Source organism: Cetorhinus maximus, chromosome 2 (genome assembly GCF_964194155.1).
Source record: "Cetorhinus maximus chromosome 2, sCetMax3.hap1.1, whole genome shotgun sequence".
Lineage (NCBI taxonomy): Eukaryota > Metazoa > Chordata > Chondrichthyes > Lamniformes > Cetorhinidae > Cetorhinus > Cetorhinus maximus.
In genome coordinates, this window is record NC_135880.1 from 88,695,171 (window position 1) to 88,720,465 (window position 25,295).

General features: G+C 42.9%; 1 protein-coding gene across 1 annotated transcript in view; it reads right to left on the reverse strand.

Moving 5' to 3' along the window:
* Positions 1 to 2,582: 2,582 nt before the first annotated feature.
* Positions 2,583 to 25,295, reverse strand: part of ppic (peptidylprolyl isomerase C) — a 32,444-nt gene continuing 9,731 nt past the window's right edge. Inside the window, exons 2-5 of the mRNA XM_078566783.1 lie at positions 15,794 to 15,907; positions 12,455 to 12,548; positions 11,841 to 12,025; positions 2,583 to 3,808 (exon numbers count right to left, since the gene is read on the reverse strand). Coding sequence (XP_078422909.1) covers positions 3,677 to 3,808; positions 11,841 to 12,025; positions 12,455 to 12,548; positions 15,794 to 15,907 — 525 coding nt within the window. The 3' untranslated portion in view covers positions 2,583 to 3,676. The remainder of the gene's footprint in view (positions 3,809 to 11,840; positions 12,026 to 12,454; positions 12,549 to 15,793; positions 15,908 to 25,295) is intronic.

Sequence of the window (25,295 nt, forward strand, 5' to 3'; positions counted from 1 at the left end):
TTCATGGGATGTAGGTGTCGCTGGCTGGGCCAGCATTTATTGCCTATCCCTAATCGCCCTTGTTCAGAGGGCATTTGAGAGCCAACCACATTGCTGTGGGTCTAGAATCACATGTAAGCCAGACCAGGTAGGACGGTAGGGACATTCGTGAATCAGATGAGTTTTTACAACAATCGGCAATGGTTTCATGGTCATCGTCAGAATTTGAATTCCAAATTTTTGTTGAAAAAAGATTTCACCACCTGCCATGGTGGGATTTGAACCCAGGTCCCCAGAGCATTACCCTGGTTCTCTGGATTAGCAGTCCCGTGACTATGCCACCACCTCCCCTTGAGTGCTGCCTCCCCTCGAGTGCATCAAACTCCATAACTAAAGAAGAACTCTGCACTGGACTGCTAACACATTGGTTTGCACAAATCATGTGATCTCACAACACAGGATTATTCTTACAGCACAGTCCTACGTTTATCCAAACTATAGTTACAGCTGTAGTGCAGATGGCTTCTGCTTCAGAATTTGCCATGCCTCTGGCTAGCTTTTCCAGTACAGCTACAATACTGGCATCTCCCTGAAGGTGAAAAATTGCAGAGGTATGCCCTGTCCATAAAAAGCTGGAAGAATCCAATGCAGCTGATTACCCATCAGTCCACTATTATTTATCAACAAAGTGTTGTCAACAGTGCAATCAAGCTGCACTTACCAATAACCTGCTCACCAATGCTCAGTTTGGGTTTCTTCAGGGCTATTTGGCTCCAGGCCTCATTGAAGTCTTGGTTCAAAATGAACAAAACAGCTGAACTCCAGAGGTGAGGTGAGAGTAATTGCCCTTGATATCAAGGCAGCATTTGATTAAGGGTGGCACCAAGGAGGCCGAGTAAAATCAAAGTCAATGGAAAAACTCTCCAGTCATTCACAGGACAAAAGGTGGTTGTGAGCTATTTCATCCATGACCTTCCCTCTATCATAAGGTCAGAAGTGGGAATGTTCACTGAAAATTGTCGAGTGTTCAGTAAATTTGTAACCACTCAGACTTTGGAGCAGTCCGTGCCCACATGCAGCAAGACATTCAGGCTTGGATGGCAACTAATACTCGTACCACACAAGTGCCAGAAAATAACTATCTCCAGCAAAAAAAAATCTAACCATCTTCCCTTCAATTGCATTAACGATTAACATCCCAGGGATCACCATTGATCAAAACTTAACTGGACCAGTCATATAAATAGTGTCCACAAGCACAAATCAGAAGCTGGGTTTCCTGTGGCAAATGACTCACTTCCTATCTCCCCAGATCCTCTCCATCATCTACAGGGCACAAGTCAGGAGTGTGCTGGAAAACTCTCCACTTACCTGGATGAGTGCAGCTCCAACAGCACTCAAGAAGCCAAACATCATCCGGGACAAAGCAAGCCAATTAATTGGCATCTCATACACCACCTTAGACATTCACTCCCTCTATCAGCAGCGCATTTTGGCTGCACTGTGTACCACCTACAAGATGCACAGCAGCTACTCACCAAGGCTTCTTCACCAGCACCTTCTAAACCTGGGACCTCTACCAATTAGAAGCAGGACAGCAAGTGCATGGGAACACCAGTACCTGTAAGTTGCCCTTGAAGTCAAGCACCATCCTGAGTTTGACCTAGTGATAGTGAAGGAACAGTGGTTTCCAAATCCTGGACCTCCCTATCCAACAGTCCTATGGTGTGCCAACAACACACAGACTGCAGCAGCTCCACAAGATGGTTCACCATTGCCTTTGCAAGGTCAATTCGAAATGAATGATAAATGCTGGCCTTGCCAGCAACATTCACATCCCATGAACAACTAAAAACATGCACAGAATAATGTGGAAATCCAGAAGTTGCTATCAGTGAGTCTCCCTTCCTCCACAGAATGAGGTGTTGAGGACCCCCCCCCCAAAAAAAACACCCTCACCAACCCCCACCACAGTCTGCAAATTGGAAATTATTGAACTGGTGAGAGCTTCCACTCATACTCTTAGTTGCACAATAAAAACTTTTGAAAAAGTTACACCTTGCTGAAGTGTAACTAGATTTTTAACAGTGCAAGTTCATAATTACTGTTAAACACCCTCATAGGCCCTGAAAAGCTAATCTTATTGTTTGCAATGCCAAATTTCTCCATTACGATACAAAAGTTCTAGTTTTTTTTAAAAATTGTTTACATGTTAGCTTCTATCTTAATTACTCCTGCTCCTAATTCTTCTGTTCTTGTTTAATCATAACCATTTATTTCATTACCTAAGGTATTTAAATTAAAACCGAAGGATAAAGTGCTTTTAGCTTCCTGGTTTGATTGTGTTGAGAATGCTTCAATGTGATTGGCTGCTTGTCCAGCTTGCTGATAGCAGTGCTGCTGATGACATGCAATCTCTTGACTTGGCCCCAGTTTTAAAGTGACATTGGGAAAGTGAAAAACTGCACCACAGAGATTGTGGGCAGCTTTCTTCGAGGTCAGCAGTGAAGATTGTTGCTTCGTCCCTGACTACAAAATCCAGCCCATTGACTCAAAACTTAGTGGTTTCCTCTTGAGTTTGCTTTTCCTGAAATATTAAACAATTAGAATCACAAGTGCATATTCTTTATTCAAAATAGGCTTCTGTTATCATTCAGAAAGTGATACATCAGTTTTGTCAGGAATCATCACAGCAAAGAGCTAACATGGACAACAAAATTCAATCCAACTTCAGCAATTAAGTTCATCACAAATCAAAGATGGAAGAGCTATTTACACTTGACTAACATTACACTTTGAAACTCATTCTTACACATGCATGTTTTCAGACATTAACAAATTGAAATGTTTAACATTGATGACAAATGTTTAATTTCCTCAGTGGTTAGGTTTATCCCAGGTCAAATGCACCATGGATGTTGCCACTCAAATGATAGTTTTGAGTAAAACAGTTAAGTAAATATTGCAATGTTGGCTGAGAACAAACATTTTATCATTATAAATGATCTGATGTGTTGCAAATGTAACTTTAACAAACTTGATGCTTTACAAGAGGCACACTTGGTTTTGTGAAACATATTTTCATAAAAGTTTAACTGGAACAAAGTGAATAGCATTGCATAAAACTGCTAACAATAGCGAATATTTCAGCGGATTCATAGTTGTACTAAAAGCATAGGCCTAGAAATTTGGGCAGCCCCCATTTATGCGTTCCCTGCACCTGAATGGTGAGGTCCAAGATTGCCCTGATATTGGGCCTCAGACCTAATTTTAATGGAGCCAAGAGGTGATGAATACCCACAGGGGAAGAGGAATCAATGGTTGTTCCACTGCTGGTACTGCATCATCCCTCAGTTAAGTGGACTGGGACCAGGGTTCAAGTCAGAGAGTGGTGGCGATTAGGGAGGGGGTTGCAGGAAGAGTGGAGCCAAATGATTCCTTTAACATATTGTCAAAGGAGCACTTTTTCTCCTCCCAACTCCACACTCAGGTAGGTAAGTTACTTACAGAGGAAGAGATGCTCTACAGAACTATTTCTGGACTGCTGTATTGCACAATAACTTTCTAAATGTACAAGTCATTTTTTGATCAAAAAGGCAGAGAGAAAAGTAGAATAATGCTTTGGTATTTTACTAACATAAAAATATAACTAGAAACTGTCATCCTTATTCCTGAAAGGCACTGGTGTGCTATCCAGTTAGTCGTCTTCATTTATTTCAACCACAAAAGGTTCTTGAACATCTATCTTGCCGCTATTTACTATCACACAGTGTTGGTAAGGTTGATTTTCATTGTTCGTTTCCTGGAGTTCTATCATGTGTACCACAGACTAGAAATATAATAAGAAAAACTGTTAGTAATATTCCAGGAATTTATTAAATGTACATGTTCCACAGTCCCAAACAGTTCCCATATTATCAGGACTAATGTTTCACTTGATTATAGTCCTCTATGTCTCAATCTTTATCTTTATCATAGCAGGTACTGTAATTGGAATTTTGCAAGGGGACGTTACACCCCAAATTATGCTAATTTGTATGCCCATTTTGTTGATCTCTGTTCAAGCACAAATTTCCTGACAATCTCATGAGCATAGGCCAAAATGTAAAATCAGGCACAAGTGGAAATCAGTGCAAACAATTGAGGACCAAAGAAAGTGCCAAATTCACATCTCATCATCCTTCTTTAAGTATTAAAAATAAAGATTAAAGACACCGAATAATCATTCATGCACATTAAGTACAGCAGGGGAATAGTACCATTTTTGGGACATTATAAGTGTCACTTGGGTTCCAAAATGGCATCTGGGGCGTGTCTGGCTTCTGAGGCAAAGTGCACATCAGTTAGCCCTGTCAGAAGTACTCAGGGTAGGCAGATCATGACATTAATCAACATATAACGCTGATTTGATGCCAACACTGCCATTTTGCACCTCAGTGTTCCTTAATCTTGCACAGTTGAACACGTGTTCAGCAGTGCTATTTAAAAGGAATATCAACTACTTACAGGTTCATTGCTGGTTGATTTCTTCTGGCTGTTGCTATGATTCTACACCTTATTAGTATTTCTATGGTTGTTCCAAGTTTGTAAAGTCAACAGGGAGAAGGGTGACAAGTGCTGAAGTATTTTTTTTCTGACTTCAAGGCTTCTGTGCAAATCAGTTGCTCACAGGCATGGGTGCACTAGTATGCTTTCCTCTGTATGACTGGGAGATTTAGGAGACACCACATAGAGCAGGACAAGCTGCAGGAAGAGGGAGGAGTAAGGGGAAAAGGGCTTTCAGCAGGAGGCCACATCTGCCCAGGGGTTTCAGGAAACAATTTGCTGACATGAACCTCAGCAAGGAAGAGCTATGTGAGACATCTGCACTTCACTAAGGAGGTTGTCACTAAAATCTACCAACTTCTGCAGTGACTATTGTAACCTTAGAGCAGGGGCTACAGTGCCAGTGGCTGTGAAAGTGATAGTGGCAACGAACTTCAATGCGTCTGGCTCCTTCCGGGCAGGAGTTGGAGATTTTAGAAACATCTTTCAATGTGCTCTCCTACAAGGGTTATCCCTGAGGACCTCAATTAAAAGAGAACTAACTTAATTTCATTCTCTCTTGATTAAGACAAGCAGACAGAGCGAGGATAAGGGTTTGCTAAGCTTGCAGGTTTCCCCATGGTGCAGGGTGCCATTAATTGTGTGTGCATTGCCTTACGGGCACCACATGTTAACAGTACCATGTACTGGAACCAAAAAGGATTCCACCGCCTCAAGGTCTGGCTGATGTGTAACCATAGACAGAGCATCATTCAGGTCAATATCCTGGCAACAGTCATGATGTGTTAAATCTGTGGCAGTCTGCTGTGCCAGCAGCACTTGAGACACCATGTCAAACCCAAGTGTGGCTACTGGGTCACAAGGGCTATCCACTGACCATATGGCTCATGAATCCAGTTCATAATCCACACCCATACACACACACATGTGCAGCAAGAGTGCAATGAAAGCTACGCAGCCACATGAAATGTGGTACAGCAGACCATTGGGGTGCTGAAAAAACCATTCTGTTGCCTGGACCGCTCTGGACAAACTCCACAGTACTCGCCTGAGCCAGCCTAAAAACTCATTGCAGTCCTGCTGCATGCTGCATAACATTGCCAGCATGAGGAGACAGCATATTGCCACCAGCTATCATGCAAGGAGCAGGAGCTCGAGCAAGAGAAGGAGGAAGAAGAAGGGAGGAGGCAACCCAGGGAGCCACTTTCTGCCCAGGCTGTAAGTGAAGAAACTCATTCAAGTGCAATACCAAAGACTGTAACCCCAATTCCCCATCCACCAACAATCCCATTCTCCTTACCTTCCTTCTGTCACTATCACATTGGCCTCTTGACCACAATGCACAAGTAAAAGCCATCACAAAATAAACTTTCCAAACAGAATTTCTAAATGAAATCAGGTCACATTGCGTACAATCTTATACTAATCATTTTCTCATATGGTTTGGAGAAGGAGTCGACAATGATCTGGAGCTCAGATTTTGAGTGAGCGCGCACACAAGTGTCATCTGCATACTGAAGGTCAATGACTGAGATTGTCGTGGATATGATTTTTGATTGAAGGAGGCGTAGGTTGAACAGTTTCCTGTCTCGTATGTAGATTATCTCCACACCTGTGGGTAATTTGCTGGAGGTGAGGCGCATTATCGCAGCAAGGAAAATGGAGAAGAGAGTTGGAGCAATGGCGCAGCCTTGTTTGACCCCAGTTTTCACAGAAAGGGTTTGTGGTGGTTCTGTTGGTGAGGATCATGGCTTGCTTCTCATAGTAGGCAGAGGATGATGACATTTCTGAGGGCAACCAAAATTGAGGAGGATACTCCATAAGTCTTCGCAGCTGACAGAGTCAAAAGCTTTTGTGAGGTTGAAAAAGGCCAAGTACAGAGGTTGGTGCTGGTCTTTGCACTTTCTTGAATTTTCTGTGCAGTAAGGGTCATGTCTCAGTGCACATTGTGATACTTAACACATGGAAAACTAAGGTTGTCTTCCAACCAGCTTCCACAGTAAAATACCTCCTCCTTCAATTAAGGTCAATGGCGAGATCCTGGAAAATGTGAACAAAGTTTCTGTATCGTGGGAGTCTCCTCTCAATGAAGGCAGATATAGACAACAAAATTCATCATTGCCTCCAATGTGCCAGCTCAGCCTACAGCTAACTGAGGAAAAGAGGATTTGAGGACCAGGATCTCAATCCTGAGACTAAAGTTATGGTTTACCGAGCAGCAGTGATCCTTGTGCTCCTGCTTCAGAGGCTTGAACAACCTACAGCATCACCTCAAAGCACTGGAGAAGTACCACCAGTGGTACCTTCACAAGAGCCTCCACATCCAGCAACATCGTCCTCTCCCAAGCCAACTTGCCCAGCATCGAGGTGCTAATCATTCAAAACCAGCTCTGCTGGGCAAGACATGTAGTTTGTATGCCTGACACCGAATTCCAAAGCAACTGCTCTACTTGGAACTCAGTCGTGCCAGGAGACTCCCAGAAGGACAGCAGAAATGCTTTGGGCATGCTCTCAAAACATCCCTGAAGAGGTCAAACATGCCTGGTGACTCATGGGAAACCCTGGCTTGTAAGAGGCTTGGAGAAGGCTCATTTGTGAAGGCACCAAACACATCAACAGACTTTGTCGGAACATGCAGAGGTTAAGTGAGAGAGAGCGCACAAACTTCCAAATAAATCATCTACCCAACCTTTCAAGCATCGCCTGCTCCACATGACAGAGTCTGCTGATCATGTATTGGACTTATCAGCCATCTCAGAACTCAACAAACAGTAAAGGACTCAAGTCATCCTCAATCCCGAGATCTCCCTAAGAAGAAGGAGAAGATACTAATCATCCTTGTGGATTCCTTTAGTGCCCATCTTTCATGTGCCTTTGCCTGTTCTAGATGCAGTGCTATCCCAGTGTCTGCAGCATGGCTGGTGGAAGGCTTCTGACTATCAGTGGGGGAGACTGCAGGTGGTCCTGGAGAATAACCTCAAGCAGCTCTGAGTCTAGGAGGCCCAGCTTCAAACTGCACCACCTTGATAGGGGCAGCAGCATCTGGGCTGATTGGCGAACAGGCGGAAATGCAGGAGTTGGAGGATGAATGCTGTCAACCTGAGAGAGGATGAAGCTCCTGCTCCATGGAGCCACTGCTACTCTCCCAGGACAATGCCTGAGCAATCCTAGTAATCCATTGAAGGACAGATTGCTAGACTGCTGTGACACCCTAAAAGCCCCTTTGAGCATTGGTATCTGAAGCCACAATGGCAACAGTCTGAGCCGGCATGGCAATAAGCTGAGCTAGCATGACTCTAGTCTGAAATTCTACTGGAGCACTCAGACTTTTGATGGAGGCTGCTCATTCTGCAATGGAAGCTGAGACACCAGTTATCAGATGCTGCATGAAGATTGTGTCCACAAATGTGTTTAATGGAGTTGGACATTTCCATGCTGGAAAGAATGGGCTTCAAGCTCTGCTCAAAGCCCTGTGTCAAATTGGTGTCGGACTCCTTCATGCTCCTTGGCAGTGAACACAGACTTTCTAGCAGGCTTCCCAATGCACCAAGCATTTTTTTTTTGTTTAGCCATCAGCTTATAAAAGTATTTTGTTTTGCTTTTGTTTCGCCATCAGCCTATTTCTGGCTCATCAAACTCCTCATTTGCATTCTCTGCAGAACTTGTGTGTGGCCTTGCCCTCTGGCAAGCTGGTACCTGTACAATCTTTGCCACCTGCCCTGGTTGCAGCTCACTGTCTAACATGTGCAGATCCTGCCTCTGAAACATCCTCTGAGATATGTTCAGTGTCGGTGTCTGAACTGGTGACTGTGAGTATGAAATCAAATGATGGTGCATCTTCACCAGTACTCACTACTTGCTTTTCCCACCACTTGCTTGGCCAGGCTGCACTTCTTAGGCATATGAAAGGAAAAAAGCACAAGAGTAAGGCTGTGGTGGTGGAGGTGGGGACGAGGGGAAAGTAAGAACCGTATACTTACACCATCTGCAAATTGTAAGTCAGAAGAACATAAGAAATAGGAACAGGAGTAGACCATTCGGCCCCTTGAGCCTGCTCCGCCATTCAATAAGATCATGGCTGATCTGCTTGTGTTTCGAATTCCACATTCCCATCTAACCCCAATAACTTTTGATTCCCTGGCCTAACAAGAATCTATCTACCTGTCTTAAAAATGTCCAATGACCCCGCCTCCACCACCTTCTGAGGCAGAGAGTTCCAAAGTCGCACAACCCTCTGAGAGAAAAAAATTCTCCTCATCTCTGTCCTAAAAGGGCGACCCCTAATTTTAGAACAGTGCCCCCTAGTTCAGGACTCACCCACAAGAGGAAACATCCTTTCGACGTCCACCTTGTCAAGGCCATTCAGGATCTTGTATACTTCAATCAAATCACCCCTCAGTCATCTAAACTCTGGTGGAAACAAGCCCAGTCTGTCCAACCTTTCCTCATAAGACAACCCACTCATTCCAAGAGATTGCAGGATAAGGAAGATATGGGACAAAAGAAGGAGAATAAGGATACCATCATTATCAGCACTTTCCCCACCACTGCCCAAGGCCTCAGCAATATTCAAAAAATAGGCAGCACTGTCTCATCCATGGGAGTCAAGATATGCAACCATGGCTCTCCCTCTGCAATAATTCCTGCTATTGTGTGCCACCTCTTCCTGCAAAAGAGAGGGTTAGTCATTGTTGTGCAATATGTTTAGGTGGTATGGCTGTCACTGATGAATACCAGCAGTGGTATTGGGAGATGTGGGCGAGAGTATTTTTTAACTTGTTCAAGGAGATGTGGCCGTCGCTGGCTAGGCCAGCATTTATTGCCTATCCCTAATTGCCCTTGAGAAGGTAGTGGTGAGCCAGCTTCTTGAGCCGCTGCAGCCCATGTGGCCATTAGGGAGGGAGTGCCAGGATTTTGATCGAGTGAAGGAACAGCGATATAGTTCCAGGTCAAGATGGTGTGTCAGTTAGAGGTGAACTTGCAGGTGATGGTGTTTCTATGCATTTGCTGCCTTTCTTCTTCTAGGCAGTAGAAGTCGTGGGTTTGGAAGGTGCTGTCAAAGGAGCCTTGGCAAGTTGATGCAGTGTATCTTGTAAATGGTATACAATGCAGCTGTGGTGCATTGGTGTTGGTGGAAGTGAATGCTTAAGGTGGGGAATGGGGTGCTAATTAAGCAGGTAGCTTTGTCCTTGGTGGTATCAAGTTTCTTGAGTGTTACTGGGGCTGCACTCATCCAGGCAGGTGGAGAATATCCCATCACACTCCAAATTTGTGCCTTGAAACAGTGCCAAGTTACTGAGTGTGAGGTGAAACATATGCATGATAAAAATGAGTCTTCATCGACAGAGATTTTTGGTAGGTGAGTGATGTGAGGGTGGTGAATTGAGCAGTGACTGAGCTGGTTGTACAGTTCATAGGATATGGCATTTGAAGATGCATTCAATGACCTTCACTAATCACATAAGGTCATTGAACTCCTTGCAGCACTGCAACCAGGTACTTGGGGGCGTGACTCCTGAAGCTGACCTCTTCAGCTATCTGCTCCCACTGGTACCTCACTGTGCATCTGGAGGGCCTCCCAGTGACCTGTGGATACAGGACATACCTGCATCTTTTCACCTCCTCCACAAAGACATGTAGTGCAGCACTGGAAAACCTTGGTGCCCTTGTTCAGCCATTTCCAAGTCAGGTTCAACTCCCAAAGGTCTCCAGCCACAATGCACCTCTGCTTTAAATAGGTGCAGGCTTGGTTAAGCAGTACAAGCAAGTTTCTATTTTGGGCCAACATAAAAGCAAAATACTGTGGATGTTGGAAATCTGAAATTTAAACAGAAAATGCTAGAAATACTCAGCAGGCCAGAGAACCTGTGGGCAGAGAAACAAAGTTAATGGGTGGAGTTTAGTGCCCCTGAGGTGAATTTGGAGGTGGAGGGGGTGCTGTTAGATTGGGCAGGAGGGTTCAAGATGGGGACCCGGTCGCCTCCCTGGCTCCCCTGGATCAAACTGAGGATGGGAAGGGTGGAGAAGGGACTTTCTGCCTGGGAACCAATTGAGACTCTTAATTAGCTACTTATGGCCTTATCCGCTACCAGTGGTGGCAGGGAACTCACAATCTAGGGAGGCTGTTGGTTTGCAAGCGGCCTATCAGGAATGGACCCTTGTTCAAAGGTACTCTGTGCCTGATTGCGGAACCTGGTATTGGGAAGGGGGCCCCTGCTGAAAGCCACCCCTCTGCCCTTAATTCCAACACCCCAACCCACTTCCTGTAACCCCCATTCTGCCCACATTCACTTCTATCTAGGGATCCATCGTCAATTCCTCCCGCAGGATTGAATGTAGTACTCGCAGTCGCCACTGCTCCCAGTGACACTGCCGATACTGGAGAGCTGCGGCCTGTGATTGGACGGCAGTTCTCAGAGTGGGATTTCTACCCTACTGGGGGTTTAATCGAGTAGGAGGCCCACGCTGTCCTGGCAAGTGCCTGATTATCTGGCAATTGTGTCAGGTCTACCAGAGAGAAGTAACACGGGTCTCCCACCTGTTCTCCACCGGCGCGCAAGAACCCCATCGCACTCAGTAAATTCTGCCCAAACATCAATCTGTTACTCTCTCCAAAGATACTGTCTGCTGAATATATCCAGTATTTTCTGCTTTTACTATCTATTTTGGGCCCCTGCTGATTTGTGTAGCCCATAAATAGCACGTTTAGTGCATGCAGTATTCATGTAAATGAGCAGGCAGCATGAAGATGGCATCCTGCCTGTATTGTATCCAATGGTTTATTCATGCTGCATAGTCCCCACACCCATTTTCAGGGCCTATCCATTTTAGCCACCAGCACATTTAAGAACATATAGATAATCCTCCATTTCATGTTCACGTGCAGGCCAACAAAAAGCCTCCTGGATGTAACTTTAATATGAAAACAAAAAATACCTGAGTATGTGTGTACACAGTGTCCTTATTTTTCAACAAAAGATAGTTAAACTTCATTCAAGATAACTTGATTTAATTATTGGGTCACTGTAAAAATAATGCACTTTATCTATTTAAAAGTAAAATGGAATTAAAAGATCTCAAACCTCTGACTGGGGAATAGTAATTGGCAGTGGCTCTGTTCGTCCCCATACTGAAGATGGCAAGAAAGTTTGTGAACTTCACCCTTTGTCTTGCTGCTTAGATGGCTAGCCTATCCTCAGTTTAGTGGGATAGTTTCTACTAATACATGTAGCCACTGTTACTGAAGGAAAAGGTTTCAGGAAACGATTATATGGAATATAATAATTGGTCACTCAGAGAAGAAAGCAGTTATTTACCATTCCAGATATGACTTTGCCAAACACCACATGTTTTCCATCTAGCCATTTTGGTTTTGTCAATGAAATAAAAAACTGGGAGTTGTTAGAATCTGGTCCTGCATTGGCCATGCTGACCCATCCAATTCCATAGTGTTTCAGCTTGAAGTTTTCATCAGGAAAATTCTCTCCATAGATGCTTATTCCTAGAACATCAAAAAGCAGAGTATAGTACAATACATATGTACATTAATCTGATAGTTCAATACCAAGGATTTACAGAATATTAACCATATAGAAATATCTATCTAGAGGTCTCTAGTTTCTTGCTCTACCTGTGAGTCTTTTATTCTTAGAATGTCACTATGTAAGACAAAATAAATGATTAGTACCTCTAGTAATTGGAAAGGATGAGAATAGTTAAAATAGCAGCAAATTAAACATGGTACTTGATTTGATTTTAAGAACATTTAGAACACTGCAAACCAAACAAAATCACAAGCCCTACAATTGTTTTTCTGTTAAAGTAAAACCAGCTTCTAATGCAAAACATTACTGTAAACATTTAAAAAATTATAAAAGAAACCAAAGGAAAGTATTTTATAAAGAAAATAAAATTCAAAGGAAATCCTTACCTCTATTTCCATCTCCTGAAGTAATATCTCCACCCTGTATCAAGAAATCCTTGATAACACGATGAAATGTGCTGCCTTTGTAGCCATACCCTCTCTGGAAAAAAAATAAAATATTACGGAACATTTTAATCAGTTAATTTGTGTGCTTGCGTAGAAAACTTAATGAAAACTCTGATCAATATATGAAATTTACACATCAATGAAAATAATGAGTATTAATTTTATAAAACACTACCATACATATTTTCTCTTTAGGAGTAAAGACTCCATGGAAAATCAAAGCACTAAATATAGTCAGTCAGTCATTAACTGTAGGATACAGTTGCCCACATACAAAATTACAAGCTCGATTTCTTTCTAGCAGAATGTGGTTCAGAACCTTAGGCTAGGCATTCCATTTTAGAAAAAAAAGCCATGAAAATATCGCTTTAAAAAAAATTGGATTATGATATCCTATAAGATGCCAGAGATACCATCAGCCCTCTCAAGTGTACGTAAAAGATCTCATGGCACAATCTGAAGATGATCGGAGTTGTTCTCACAGAGCCCGGCTAACATTTTTAACTCACTAACATCAGTAAGAACAGATCATCTGGGCATTTGTTTCATTGCCATTAGCAGAAACTTGCTGCGTGCAAATTATTCCCATATATTACAAAAGTGTTGCTTTTCGGAAGCACTTCAATGACTGAAGAGTACGTTGGGATAGGGGAGGGGTAAGACTGTGCAACAACCTGCTCCAAATATCTTAGGAATCCTTTATAAATATGATAATTTTTAACAGGTACAAGTAACCAATTGTACAACATCAGTCCTGTACTAAGCTTTATTTTTATATCGAAAAATTGTCCAGGTTAGAATCATGCATGTGCATGCATGGTTAGATCTACAAGAAGTGTTAAATTACTGCAAAAAAGTAAATTAAATTGAAAGTTATAAATATCAAAAAAAAACTGGATATATAAAACAAGATATAAAATTAGGAGCCCAAACCAGAAGGGCTGATGGGGGAGAGGTGGGCTATCAAAGGATGCTTGTTTGTTTTTTTCAGTTTAGAAAGACTGATGGGATGTTTCATAATGTATATTTATGGTAAAATTCTTCAGATGTTGAGATTTCAATTGTTACTAAACTTTCTAAGGAGTCCTGCTGTAACCACATAAAACTAAATTACACTAGAAGAGAAAACAAAAATAGGCCTGTCTATGTGCTTTAATAGGTAGAATGTGCATATTTCCTGTTCATCAATCTCCTGTCATCTTTATATATTAAATACCTTTATTAAATGTTCACAATTCTTTTTCAAATACAATACCAACATTGGCAATTTGCACTGAACTAAGCGTCTCATCAAGATTAGTCAGGGATTTGATTTGTGGCATATACATTAAGGCCTGAATAAATATGTAACTGATCCAAACATAACAATTTCTTGGCAATTTGCATTAGTTTATCTGGACTCAATTCTACAAGCTAAACAGTTAAAGAAACTATTTTATTGTGCATTCCTGAGAATGAGAGCAGATACGCCTCTCCATAGAGAATTTCCAGTTTTCCCTCTAACTGGAGGGAGCTGAAGCAATGAGAGAAAATAATAAATCAGGGAGATCTACCCACCACATCAGTGGATATCATCTGGCAATCAGTTCCTGAGCATCACTCAGAGACCAGGGAAAAGGATGCTTGCTCATTCTGGAAGCAATGAGCTAGTATGTTGTGAAGGTAGATTTAAAGGAAGGAAAGGATTAAAAAGTAAAGGAAATTAATCTGGCATAAAGTCAGAGTGATAGGGTACAAGTTTTCTCAATTTCTTACACTGTTTCCTCGTCAGTCTCAGTTGTGTCATTATGGGAAAGCAAAGAAACAGCCAGAAATGTCATCGCAAGGTGAGAGGGAGGAACAACAGGAGGGCCAAACATCCCAGTGACTCTGGTGTCTTTTCTATTGCTTTGTTAGAAGAATGGGAGCAGTCTATTCCCGGGGGTGGAATTATACGTTCTATGAGAAATACATGAAAATTCAGTACATTCAAATAGTGAAAAAAATTACAGAAGCTTAAGGTAACAATTTACTCCAATCTGTTTTTTTGCATGTGCATCGAGTGCAGCCCATATATCTGAAGTACAGCCCATTATTGTGTGTGGGCAGATAAAATTTTAAGTTGCGGTTTGACAACAAGGGCAGAATTTTATGTTACCTCGCCAGCAGGTTTGTAGGTGGGGGTTGGCTGTAAAATTCTTTGGATGGCCTTCCCACTGGGCTCTTGCCCGCCCAACCTCTCGACAATTTTGCGGTGGAATGGGATTGCAAGGCCCAGGTTGGCTTGCCTGCCCTTGGCCCTTAAGTGGTCATTGATTGGCCACTTAAGGGCCTCAAATGGGGCATTTCCCAGCCAGCCGCAATTTTCAGGCTGGTAGGAGGAGTTCAGGGGCAGTGAGGGGAAAGCCCCGAAAAGTGACATTGCTCAGATCTCGGGTGGGAAGGGTGAGTGCCTCTATGAACAGCCTCCTTTCAACATCGTCTGTTGCTCCTAGAAAGGTCTGGCCCCTGTGGATGGTCCCTCACACCCCGCCCCGTCCTGAGAACCCCACACTTACCTAGTCTTGGACTTCCAGGACTTAGACTGTGGGGACTGGTTGCAGTCCCAGTCCTGTCCACTACTGCAGCTTCTGGCGATGCTGGGACTTGAGGGCTGCCGGCCAGTCAGATTGTCTGGCAGCTCTCTGAGGCGGGACTTCCTCTCAAGTGAGGGGCGGAAGTCCTATCTGCAATCAATTAACACTCGTTGGAGTATTAAATGGCTGGCGGGGCAGCCAGTATCAGCGCCAATGTGTTTAATACCAACTCCTCGGATGGCTGGAAGGGAAACCCCGTCATCCTAAAAATCCTGGTCCAAGTGTGACATTAATCACTCTTTTCTAACATTAGATGCTTGAGGCTGTGCATGTGATTACCTGGATGCTGTTTAAATATTAATTATACTTAGCTTGCATGAAGCAGAAACAGAGTAAGAATATCTGCTGAAGATAGTCTTGTGTCAGTGAATTAACTCTTGGTTCATATTAACTACAGTGATACTACGGATTCAGCAAAATTAAAATTGCTTCAAATTGACGCAAAGATTGCATGGGATATAAAGGTGAATGTATTTAAAAATCATCACAATGCATACACCATTACCAATCTTTGGACAAAATAGGGAGGTGAAATATCAGACTGGCTCAGGAATATGTGTATATAAGAGTGGGAAAGGTGATGAGTATGTAATAAAATAAATTGGATTTCTAATTTGTGCCATAACTAGTTGGATCTTCATGATTTAACATAAGATTATCTTACCTCACCTGTCGCAAGGATGATAAAGTTTTCTACTGTCAACGGAACAACTTTACCAAATAAACCAATGACAATCCTTCCAGCATCTTTACCACCAATTTGAATATCGAAGAATACCTAAAGTTGTAGAAAACCTTCATTAGAGTTTTACAATATAAACTAATGTGATGAGTTTGGTCTGAATTACAATATTTCCATCTGCTTGAAATATCCTTCAAAAATACTGGGCAGGCAAATACATCTATTAATTTGAACTTATATTTGCTCAAATTATCCAGTAGTATGAATTAAACAATTGTAATAAAAGAGCACAGATGGCTTTTTTGCATAATTAACAGATAATTCAAATAAAGCAACTTTGAATTAAGAGGAGTCAAGTATATTAATAGGGCATTTTCTTTTTTTAACAACTTATAGGTAAAAATCCATAAAAACTGAAAACAAAGAATTTTATATGGAGAGGCATATCAAAATTGATGATTTGTGGTTTCCTCTTTCTATCACAGTTAAGGCAAGCTGGGAAGTACACCTCCTAAATGTCAATGGTTCCACCTAGAAATAAGGCCTGTATCAGTGTAACTGGTTCTTAACTGCCCTTGGAAATGGCCTAGGAAGCCACTCAGTTGTATCAAACTACTAAGGAAAAGTCAAATAAGAATAAAGCAGAACCAACTACCTAGCATCAAACTAGGCATCAGATATAACAAACACACATTCAACTCGTTGATTCTGTAAAGTTCTTCTCACTAATATCTGGGGACTTGTTTCAAAATTAGGAGAGCTGTCTCACAGACTAGTCAAACAACAGCCTGACATAGTCATCCTCACCAAATCATACCTTATAGCCAATATCCCAGAATCCTCCCTTACCACAGCTGGGTACTACCTGTCCCACCAGCAGGACAGACCTACCAGAGTTGCAGCGCAGTGGAATACAGTCAGGAGTATGCCCATAGGAGCCCTCAACATTGGACTCCGGACCCCATGAAATCTTATGACATCCAAAAATTGGGCAAGTAAACCTCAAGCAGATTACCACCTAATGCTCTCCCTCAACAGATAAAATAGTAATCCACTATGCTGAACGCCACTTGGAAAAGCACCAAGGGTGGCCAGGGGACAGAATGTACTCTAGGTGGGAACGTCAACGTCCATCACTAAGGGTGGCACAGAAGTACCACTACTGAGCAAGCTGGCTGAGTCCTGAAGGATATAGCTGCCAGACTGGGCCAGCAGCAGGTGGCGAGAGAACCAACACGACGGAGGAACCAACTTGACTTTGTCCTCACCAATCTACCTGTTGCAGATGCATTTGACCATGACAGTATTAGTAGGAGTGACCACCGCACAGTCCTAGTGGAGATGAAGTCCCATCTTCACACTGAGGACACCCTTCATCATGTTGTGTAGAACTACTGCCATGCTAAACGGGACGGATCCAGCTCAGACTAGCAACTCAAAAAGTGCATCCATGAGACACTATGGACCATCAGTTGCAGAATTATACTCTGTTATATAATCTGTAGCTTCATGACCTAGCATATCCCTCACTCTACCAGCATCATCAATACAAAAGCAAAATACTGCAGATGCTGGAAACCTGGAATAAAAACAGAAAATGCTGGAAATACTCAGCAGGTTAGGCAGCATTGTGGAAATTAACAAAGTTAACGTTTCGAGTCGTGATGCCCTTCATCATTACCATTAAGCCAGTGGAACAAACCTAGTTCAATGAGGAGCGTAGGAGAGTATGCCAGGAGTAGCACCAGGCATACCTCAAAATGAGGTATCAATGCAGTGAAACTGCAACACAGACTACAAACATGCTGAACTGCGGAAGCAGCAGTTACAGATAGAGAATAGCGATCCCACAACCAACGGATTAGATAAGAGCTCTGCAGTCCTGCCACATCTAGTCAAATATGGTGGTGGGAAATAAAACGACTAACGAGAGGAGAGTGCTCAACAAGCACCCCCATCCTGAATGATGACCGAGCCCAGCATGTCAGGCAAGCTGAAGCATTTTCAATCATTATTCGCCAGAAGTGCTCAGTAGATGATCCATGTCAGCCTCCTCCTCATGTCCCTATCATTATAGATGCCAGTCTTCAGCTAATTCAATTCACTCCAAGCAATATCAAGAAATGGCTGATGGCACGTATACAGCTTAGGTTATCGGCCCCAAAGACTAATGCTCCTAGCAAAGCTGTTCAAGTACAGCCTCAACACTTGACAATGTGAAAAATTGCCCAGGTATGTCCTGTCCAGAAATGGTAGGACAAATCCAATCCAGTCAATTACCCAACCTCATAAGCCTACTTCCAATCATCAGCAAAGTGATAGAAGGGGTCATCGACAGTGCTATCAAGAGGATCTTACACAGCATTAACCTGTTCATTGATGTGCAGTTTGGGTTCTGCCAGGATCACTTGGCTTCAGACCTCATGACAGGCTTGGTCGAAACATGGACAAAAGAGCTGAATTCCAGAGTGAAGTGACAATGACTGCCCTTAACATCAAGACAGCATTTGACCAAGTGTGGTATTAAAGGGCCCTAGTCAAATTGAGGTCACTGGGATCAGGGGTAAGACTCATCACTGGTCTGAGTCATACCTCGCACAGAGGTAGATGGTTGTGTTTGTTGTAAGTCAATCATCTCAGTCCCAGGATATCACTGCAGGAGTCCCTCCCAGTAGTGTCCCAACCCCAACCATCTTGAGCTGCTTCAATGATCTTCCCTCCATTATAAGATCAGAAATGGGGATCTTTGTTGATGACTATACAATGTTCAACCCCATTCGTAGCTCCATGGCTAATGAAGCAGTCCATGCCCACATGCAGCAAGACATTTTCCACAGCAGGGACTCCCTGCAGTGGAAGGAGTACCAGAACAAGGTCCAACATGCCATTGCAAATGAGAAAGCAAACTTCTATCGTGACTGAGTAATGCAACTGAAGAAGGATAATCCGTCATCTTGTGTTATCAACATTAACTTGATGATGTCATCCTCCCAATTCTCTCATATCATTGCAGTTCCTGATGGAGGTCACTCCTAGCAACTCTCCATCACTAATCTCATTAATAAATGACAAACTTTGCTGGTGAAATGACATCACTGGACTTTTCACAGCTATCAGCATTTTTGCTGGCAAGGAAACTTTCTGTGGTCCAACCATGGGAAATCTTCTGAGAATTCTTGAGTTGAACTTGGAAAGTCTAGAGTTCCAAGAGCCAAGCTTATCTCAGTCTTTACCTATGTGTTTAGTGCTCCATTATGCAATGTCTTAAAAGCTTCATTCGCAGAGGGAGTAGTTCCCCGTAAATGGAAGCAAACAATCAGTGTTCCAGCGCCGAAGAAACAACAAGAAACACTGGACAAATTATGCGCCATAGCCTTGACAGGTCATTTCTCTAAGATTGCAGAGCAGTTCATGACTAAATGGTTACTATTAGATATTGATCCTCTACTTGACTGTCATCAGTTTGGGAGCCGGGCTGGAAGATCAAAAACTCACTATCTGGTTGACATTGAACTTCCTTTGTAAAAGGGCTAATAAGTTGGGAACAACCTCAACCATTATTACAACAGATTTTTCAAAGGCGTTTAACAGGGTTGATCATCCAGTTGTGGCTAATAAATTGTTAAAGTTAAGTGTAAATGATATTCTTGTCCACTGGATTGCTGACTTCTTCACTGACTGCACTCGATGTGTCAGATGCCATGGTTGCCTATTTGGAAGTGTTCAATTAACAACAGATGTGCCTTGGCACTTGACTAGGGGCCAATTTTACTAATCTGCAATCATGATGCTCTATCTTCTTCAGGCCTCAAATACTGGAAATATATGGATAATATGGCAGTTGTGAAGCCTAGATCTTGGGGTGCAGTTAGAGGGGTTCAGGAAACTCAAAGCTCTCAATGAATTGTCTGAGGAAAACAACAGGCAGTTAAATGCTACTAATTGTAAGGCCATGTGAGCAGACTAGTAAAGAAGAGCACATGCCCCTTGACATAAAGTTCACAGAATCACAGAACTGTTACAGCACAGAAGGAGGCCATTTGGCCCCATCGTGTCTTCATTGACTCTCCAAATGAGCAATTCACTTAGTACCATTCCCCTGTCTTCTTCCACATAACCCTGATACTCTTCCTTTTCAGATAACAGTCTAATTCCCTTTTGAATGCTTCAATGGAACCTGCTTCCACCACACTCTCAGGCAGTGCATTCCAAACCCTGACTTCTCACTGCATAAAAAAGTTTCTCTTCCTATCACTTTTGCTTCTTTTACTAATTACTTTAAATCTGTCCCCTCTCCTTCTCAATCCTTTCATGAGTAGGAATAATTTTTCCCTATCTACTCTGTCTAGACCCCTCATGATTTTGCATACCTCTATCAAATTTCCTCTCAACCATCTTTTCTCGAAGGAAAACAGTCCTAACTTCTCCAACCTATCTTCATAACTGAAGTTCCTCATGCCTGGAACCATTCTCGTGAATCATTTCTGCACCCTCTCAAAGGCTTCACATCCTTCCTAAAGTGCAGCACCCAGAGGTAATTACACCCTCGCAGAGGTGAAAGCCTTGAAAATCTTGGATGTGCACATTCAAGCCAACTTGGAAGTGGGATGGTCAAGTGGACAGTATGCTGAATAAAAGAAACAAGTAAATGGATCTTTACTCTCAGATCCCTCATCCCTTTCAGACTCCCTGGCCTCACACACGCGTAAACCATTCATATGAAAAGGATACAGAAGCATTCACTGATATTGATCTTAGGCCCTCAGTACCTGTCATATGACAATGCCCTTCATGTCACAAAGCTCAAAACCCTACAAACAAGAAGAGTTAATATTTATACTAAATTCAGAAAATCCATTATGCAATCCACCCAATTTCAGAACTGGTTACTACCACCATGTCCAGAGCAATCAAGGCAACTCAGAGGTTTGACTAAACTCAACTGCAAAAGATGTAGGATGGAAAAGTACTGATGTAGTCCTATTTCTTACATGGTTCTGATCCTCAATGAGGTACTTATGAAATCTATATGTGCTTCAGTGCTTGTAATGTAGGGAATGTTTATTGTTTTGTAATGTTAATATAATTTTAATTTGATATTCCTTCCCTTAACATCCAGTCCACCATTTCTCTGTTACTTGTTGAATTTGTTTGTCTATTTTTTACTATATGATTGTCACATGTTTCCAGGTTTTTAATTTGAACACCTAGTTTATATATGAATTTTCCAATGCAATTCAAACTTTGACCTGTGAATATATTTAATGAAAAAAACACCATTATTATTATGATAAATGCCAAGTAACAGTCCTGCCATACAAGTGCCAGGCAATGACCATTTCCAACAGGAGAGAATCCAACCATCTCCCCTTTATATTCAGTGGCATTAGCATCATTAAATCCCCCACCATCAATGTCCTGGGGGTTACCATAGACCAGAAAATTAACTGCACCAGCCACATAAATACTCTGGCTACAAGAACAGGTCAGATACTGTGGCTGCAAGAGCAGGTCAGAGGCTGGGAATTATGCAGTGGGTAACTCATCTCTTGACTCCCCAAAGCCTGTCCATCATCCACTAGGCACAAGCCAGGAGTGTGATGGAATACTCTCACTTGCCTGGATGAGTGCAGCTCCAACAACTCTTAGGAAGCTCAACATTATCCAGGACAAAGCAGGCCATACACCAACCAACATCTGAAACATTCACTCCCTGCACTATTGGCGCACAGTAGCAGACTGATAGAGTGGATGGAGAAAATGAAAAGCAGGGAAAGAGGTAGCAAGCTGGCAGATGGAGTCCAACTGGTGCTGGAGCAATTTGCAGAGATGGGGGGAGTGCCTGAGATTGTATTTAAAGTGAAGCCAGCTGAATGCATGAAGGGAAGAGTATGTGCCACAAGAAGGAGTGAGAGAGTTTTCTAAATAGCAGAGAAAACAGGGAGCATAGCCAGAATAATAATAATAAATAATATGTGAAGGAGAGATGTACAGGGACATAACAAGGCAGAAGGCAGAGTTCAGGTTGGAACTGGGACAATTGACTGGGATAATATTTTTGGGATGGGACACAGTTATGACTTTAATCTTATGAAGAAACATCTTCACATTGAGGATACCCTCCAGTGTTGTGTGGCACCAACACTGTGCTAAATGGGATAGACTTCGAACAGATCTAGCAACTCAAGACTGGGCAACCATGAGGTGCTGTGGGCCATCAGCAGCAGCAGAATTGTGCTCAAACAGCAATCTGTAACTTCATGGTCCAGCATATCCCCCACTCTACCAATTACCACCAAGCCAGGGATCAACCCTGGTTTAAAGAAAAGTGCCGGAGGGCATGCCAGGAGTATGCATACATAAAAATGATGTGTCAACCTCGTGAAGCAAAATACAGGGTTACTTGCGTGCCAAACAGCATAAGCAGCAAGTGATAGAGCACAACGAATGTATCAGATCTAGCGAGTCCCCCACTATCAACATCCTAGGGGTTACCATTGACCAGAAACTGAACTGGACTAGCCATATAAATACTGTGGCTACAAGAGCAGGTCAGAGGCTGGGAATTCTGTGGAGAGTAACTCACCTCCAGATTCCCCAAAGCTTGTCCACCATCTACAAGGCACAAGTCAGGAGTGTGATGGAATAATTCCCACTTGTCTGGATGAGTGCAGCTCCAACAACACTCAAGAAGCTTGACACCAACCAGGACAAAGCAGCCTGTTTGATTGTTTGTGAATGGGGTGCCATTCAGCTCCCCCACCACCGAAGCACAGTAGCAGCAGTGTGTACCACCTACAAGATACACTGCAGCAAATCAGCAAGGTTCCTAAGACAGCACCTTCCAAACCCACGACCATTACCATTTAGAAGGACAAGGGCAGCAGACACATTGGAGGGGAACTTCCAGTTGGTGATGTTCCCCTCCAAGCCACTCACCATCCTGACTTGGAAATATATCGCCGTTCCTTCACTGTCATTGGGTCAAATCCTGGAACTCCTTCCCTAACAGCACTGTGGGTGTACCTACACCACATGGGCTGCAGTGGTTCAAGAAGGCAGCTCACCACCACCTTCTGAAGGGCAATTAGGGATGGGCAATAAATACTGGCTTAGCCAGCGATGCCCACATCCTGTGAATGAATAAAAAATAGAGGCATAACTTATATTAGAAATGTTATAGGCAGTACTCGGGCTAGAGCGCAGGTTTGGAATGTTCCTTGAGGTAAAGACCAGGTAGTTGGATGGAAGCAGGCAGGTAGGTGAGTGATGGAGAGATGAACCAGTGGCTGAGAAGAGGACAGTAAGTTAAAAAAATAAGAAATAATGTTTTAAGTTACAGTTAAGAAAAACTTTACACAATGTAGCTGGAAGTGGAAAAACAAGACAGCAAATTGGTTAGGAAACAAACTTTAGAAATGTACAGCAAAGAGGTACACAATGGCCAAAGATTGCAATTGCAACAAATCAAAGTTGATTGAACAAACTGAGGTTATATTTGGGATGGGGCTAAACAAGTCACTGCTGTTCCAGCAACTCATTACTCAGCTTCAGGACCTTGAAGAATTAAAGCCAGTGACTGTTACTGAAAAGGATCATTTTGGCTTATGCACCCTTTATGTCAGGGAGGTGGCTGTAGTGTTAACAACATGCTTTGGAACTGCAGAGGAGCTGAAGAAGTCTGAATATTGTCTGTGTATTTTTGGAAGTTGACTTAATGCTTCCAGCTATTTCCTATTGGCAGCATGTAAGTTACGAATATGATCATGGATGGACCACCAGGATACACCAGAGAGGCTGCCTGGTCAGAGACAAGCTGGTGGAGACATTGCAATGCCTGCATTGTAACAAGAATGAACTGAAGCATGAAGCAGTCACACCATGAACAAATACTGCTGAAAAGAGTCATTGGAGGAGGCTGGAGTGGTTAACAAAAAATTAAGTCCAAGAGGCCAAATTAAGGCTGTGGTGGATAAGGAATGATAGTGAGCTACAGACACAGCTAAAGTCAAACAGAATATCATCTGTGATCCATTAGCTGCTCCATAACATTGCCCAAGCCTATATTTAGATTTTGTAGAAACTCACGCAATTAACTGTTCAGTTGGAATATTGCTATTCCAGTCTCAGACCTTACAAAAGTAGATAAAATGCTCACTCAATTCTCCAGCTTCTAAAAGATGATTCAGAGTACACTCACCAGACAGGGAGACGCTGGTATAGTGGTAATGTCACTGAGCTTGTAATCCAGAAGCCCGGGCTCATGCTTTACATACGAAACATACAAACATTCGAAATAGGAGCAGAAGTAGGCCATTAGGCCCCTTGGGCCTGCTCCGCCATTCAATAAGATCCTGGCTGATCTGTTTGTGTTTCAAGTTCTATATTCCCACCGACCACCAGTAACGTTTGATTCCCATGCTGAACAAGAATCTATCCACCTCTGCCTCAAAAATATTCAGTGACCCCGCCTTCTGAGGCAGAGTTCCAAAGTTGCACAACCCTCAGAGAAAAAAATTCTCCTCATTTCTGTCCCCTAATTTTAAAACAGTGCCCCCTAGTTCTGGACTCACCCACATGAGGAAACATCCATTCCACGTCCACCTTGTCAAGACTGTTCAGGATCTTATATACTTCAATCAAGTCACCCCCTCACTCTTCTAAGCTCCAGTGGAAACAAGCCCAGCCTGTCCAACCTTTCCTCATAAGTCAACCCACTCATTCCAGGTATCAATCTAGTAAACCTTCTCTAAGCTGCCTCCAATGCATTTACACCCTTCCTTAAATAAGGAGACCAAAGCTGCACACAGAATTCGAGGTGCAGTCTCATCAGTGCCCTGTATAAATGATGCATAACATCCTTACTTTTATGTTCAATTCCTCACGTAATAAAGGATAGCATTCCATTAGCTTTCTTGTTTACATGTTGTACCTTTTTTTTATTCATTCATGGGATGTGGGCTTCGCTGGCTAGGCCAGCATTTATTGCCCATCTCTAATTGCCCTTGAGAAGGTGGTGGTGAGCTGCCTTCTTGATCCGGTGCGGTCCATGTGGTGTAGGTACATCCACAGTGCTATTAGGGAGGGAGCTCCAGGATTTTCACCCAGCGACAGTGAAGGAAACGCAATATATTTCTAAGTCAGGATGGTGAGTGACTGGGACGGAAACTTCCAGTTGGTGGTGTTTCCATCTATCTGCTGCCCTTCTCCTTATAGATAGTAGTGGTCGTGGGTTTGGAAGTTGCTGTCGAAGGAGCCTTGGTGAATTCCTGCAGTGCATCTTGTAGATGGTACACAATGCTGCTACTGTGTGTCGGTGGCGGGGGAGTGAATGTTGTGGAAATGGTGCCAATCACGTGGGCTGCTTTGTCCTGGACGGTGTCAAGCTTCTTGAGTGTTGAAAGAACTGCACTCATCCAGGCAAGTGGGGAGTATTCCATCACACTCCTGACTTGTGCATTGTAGATGGTGGACAGGCTTTGGA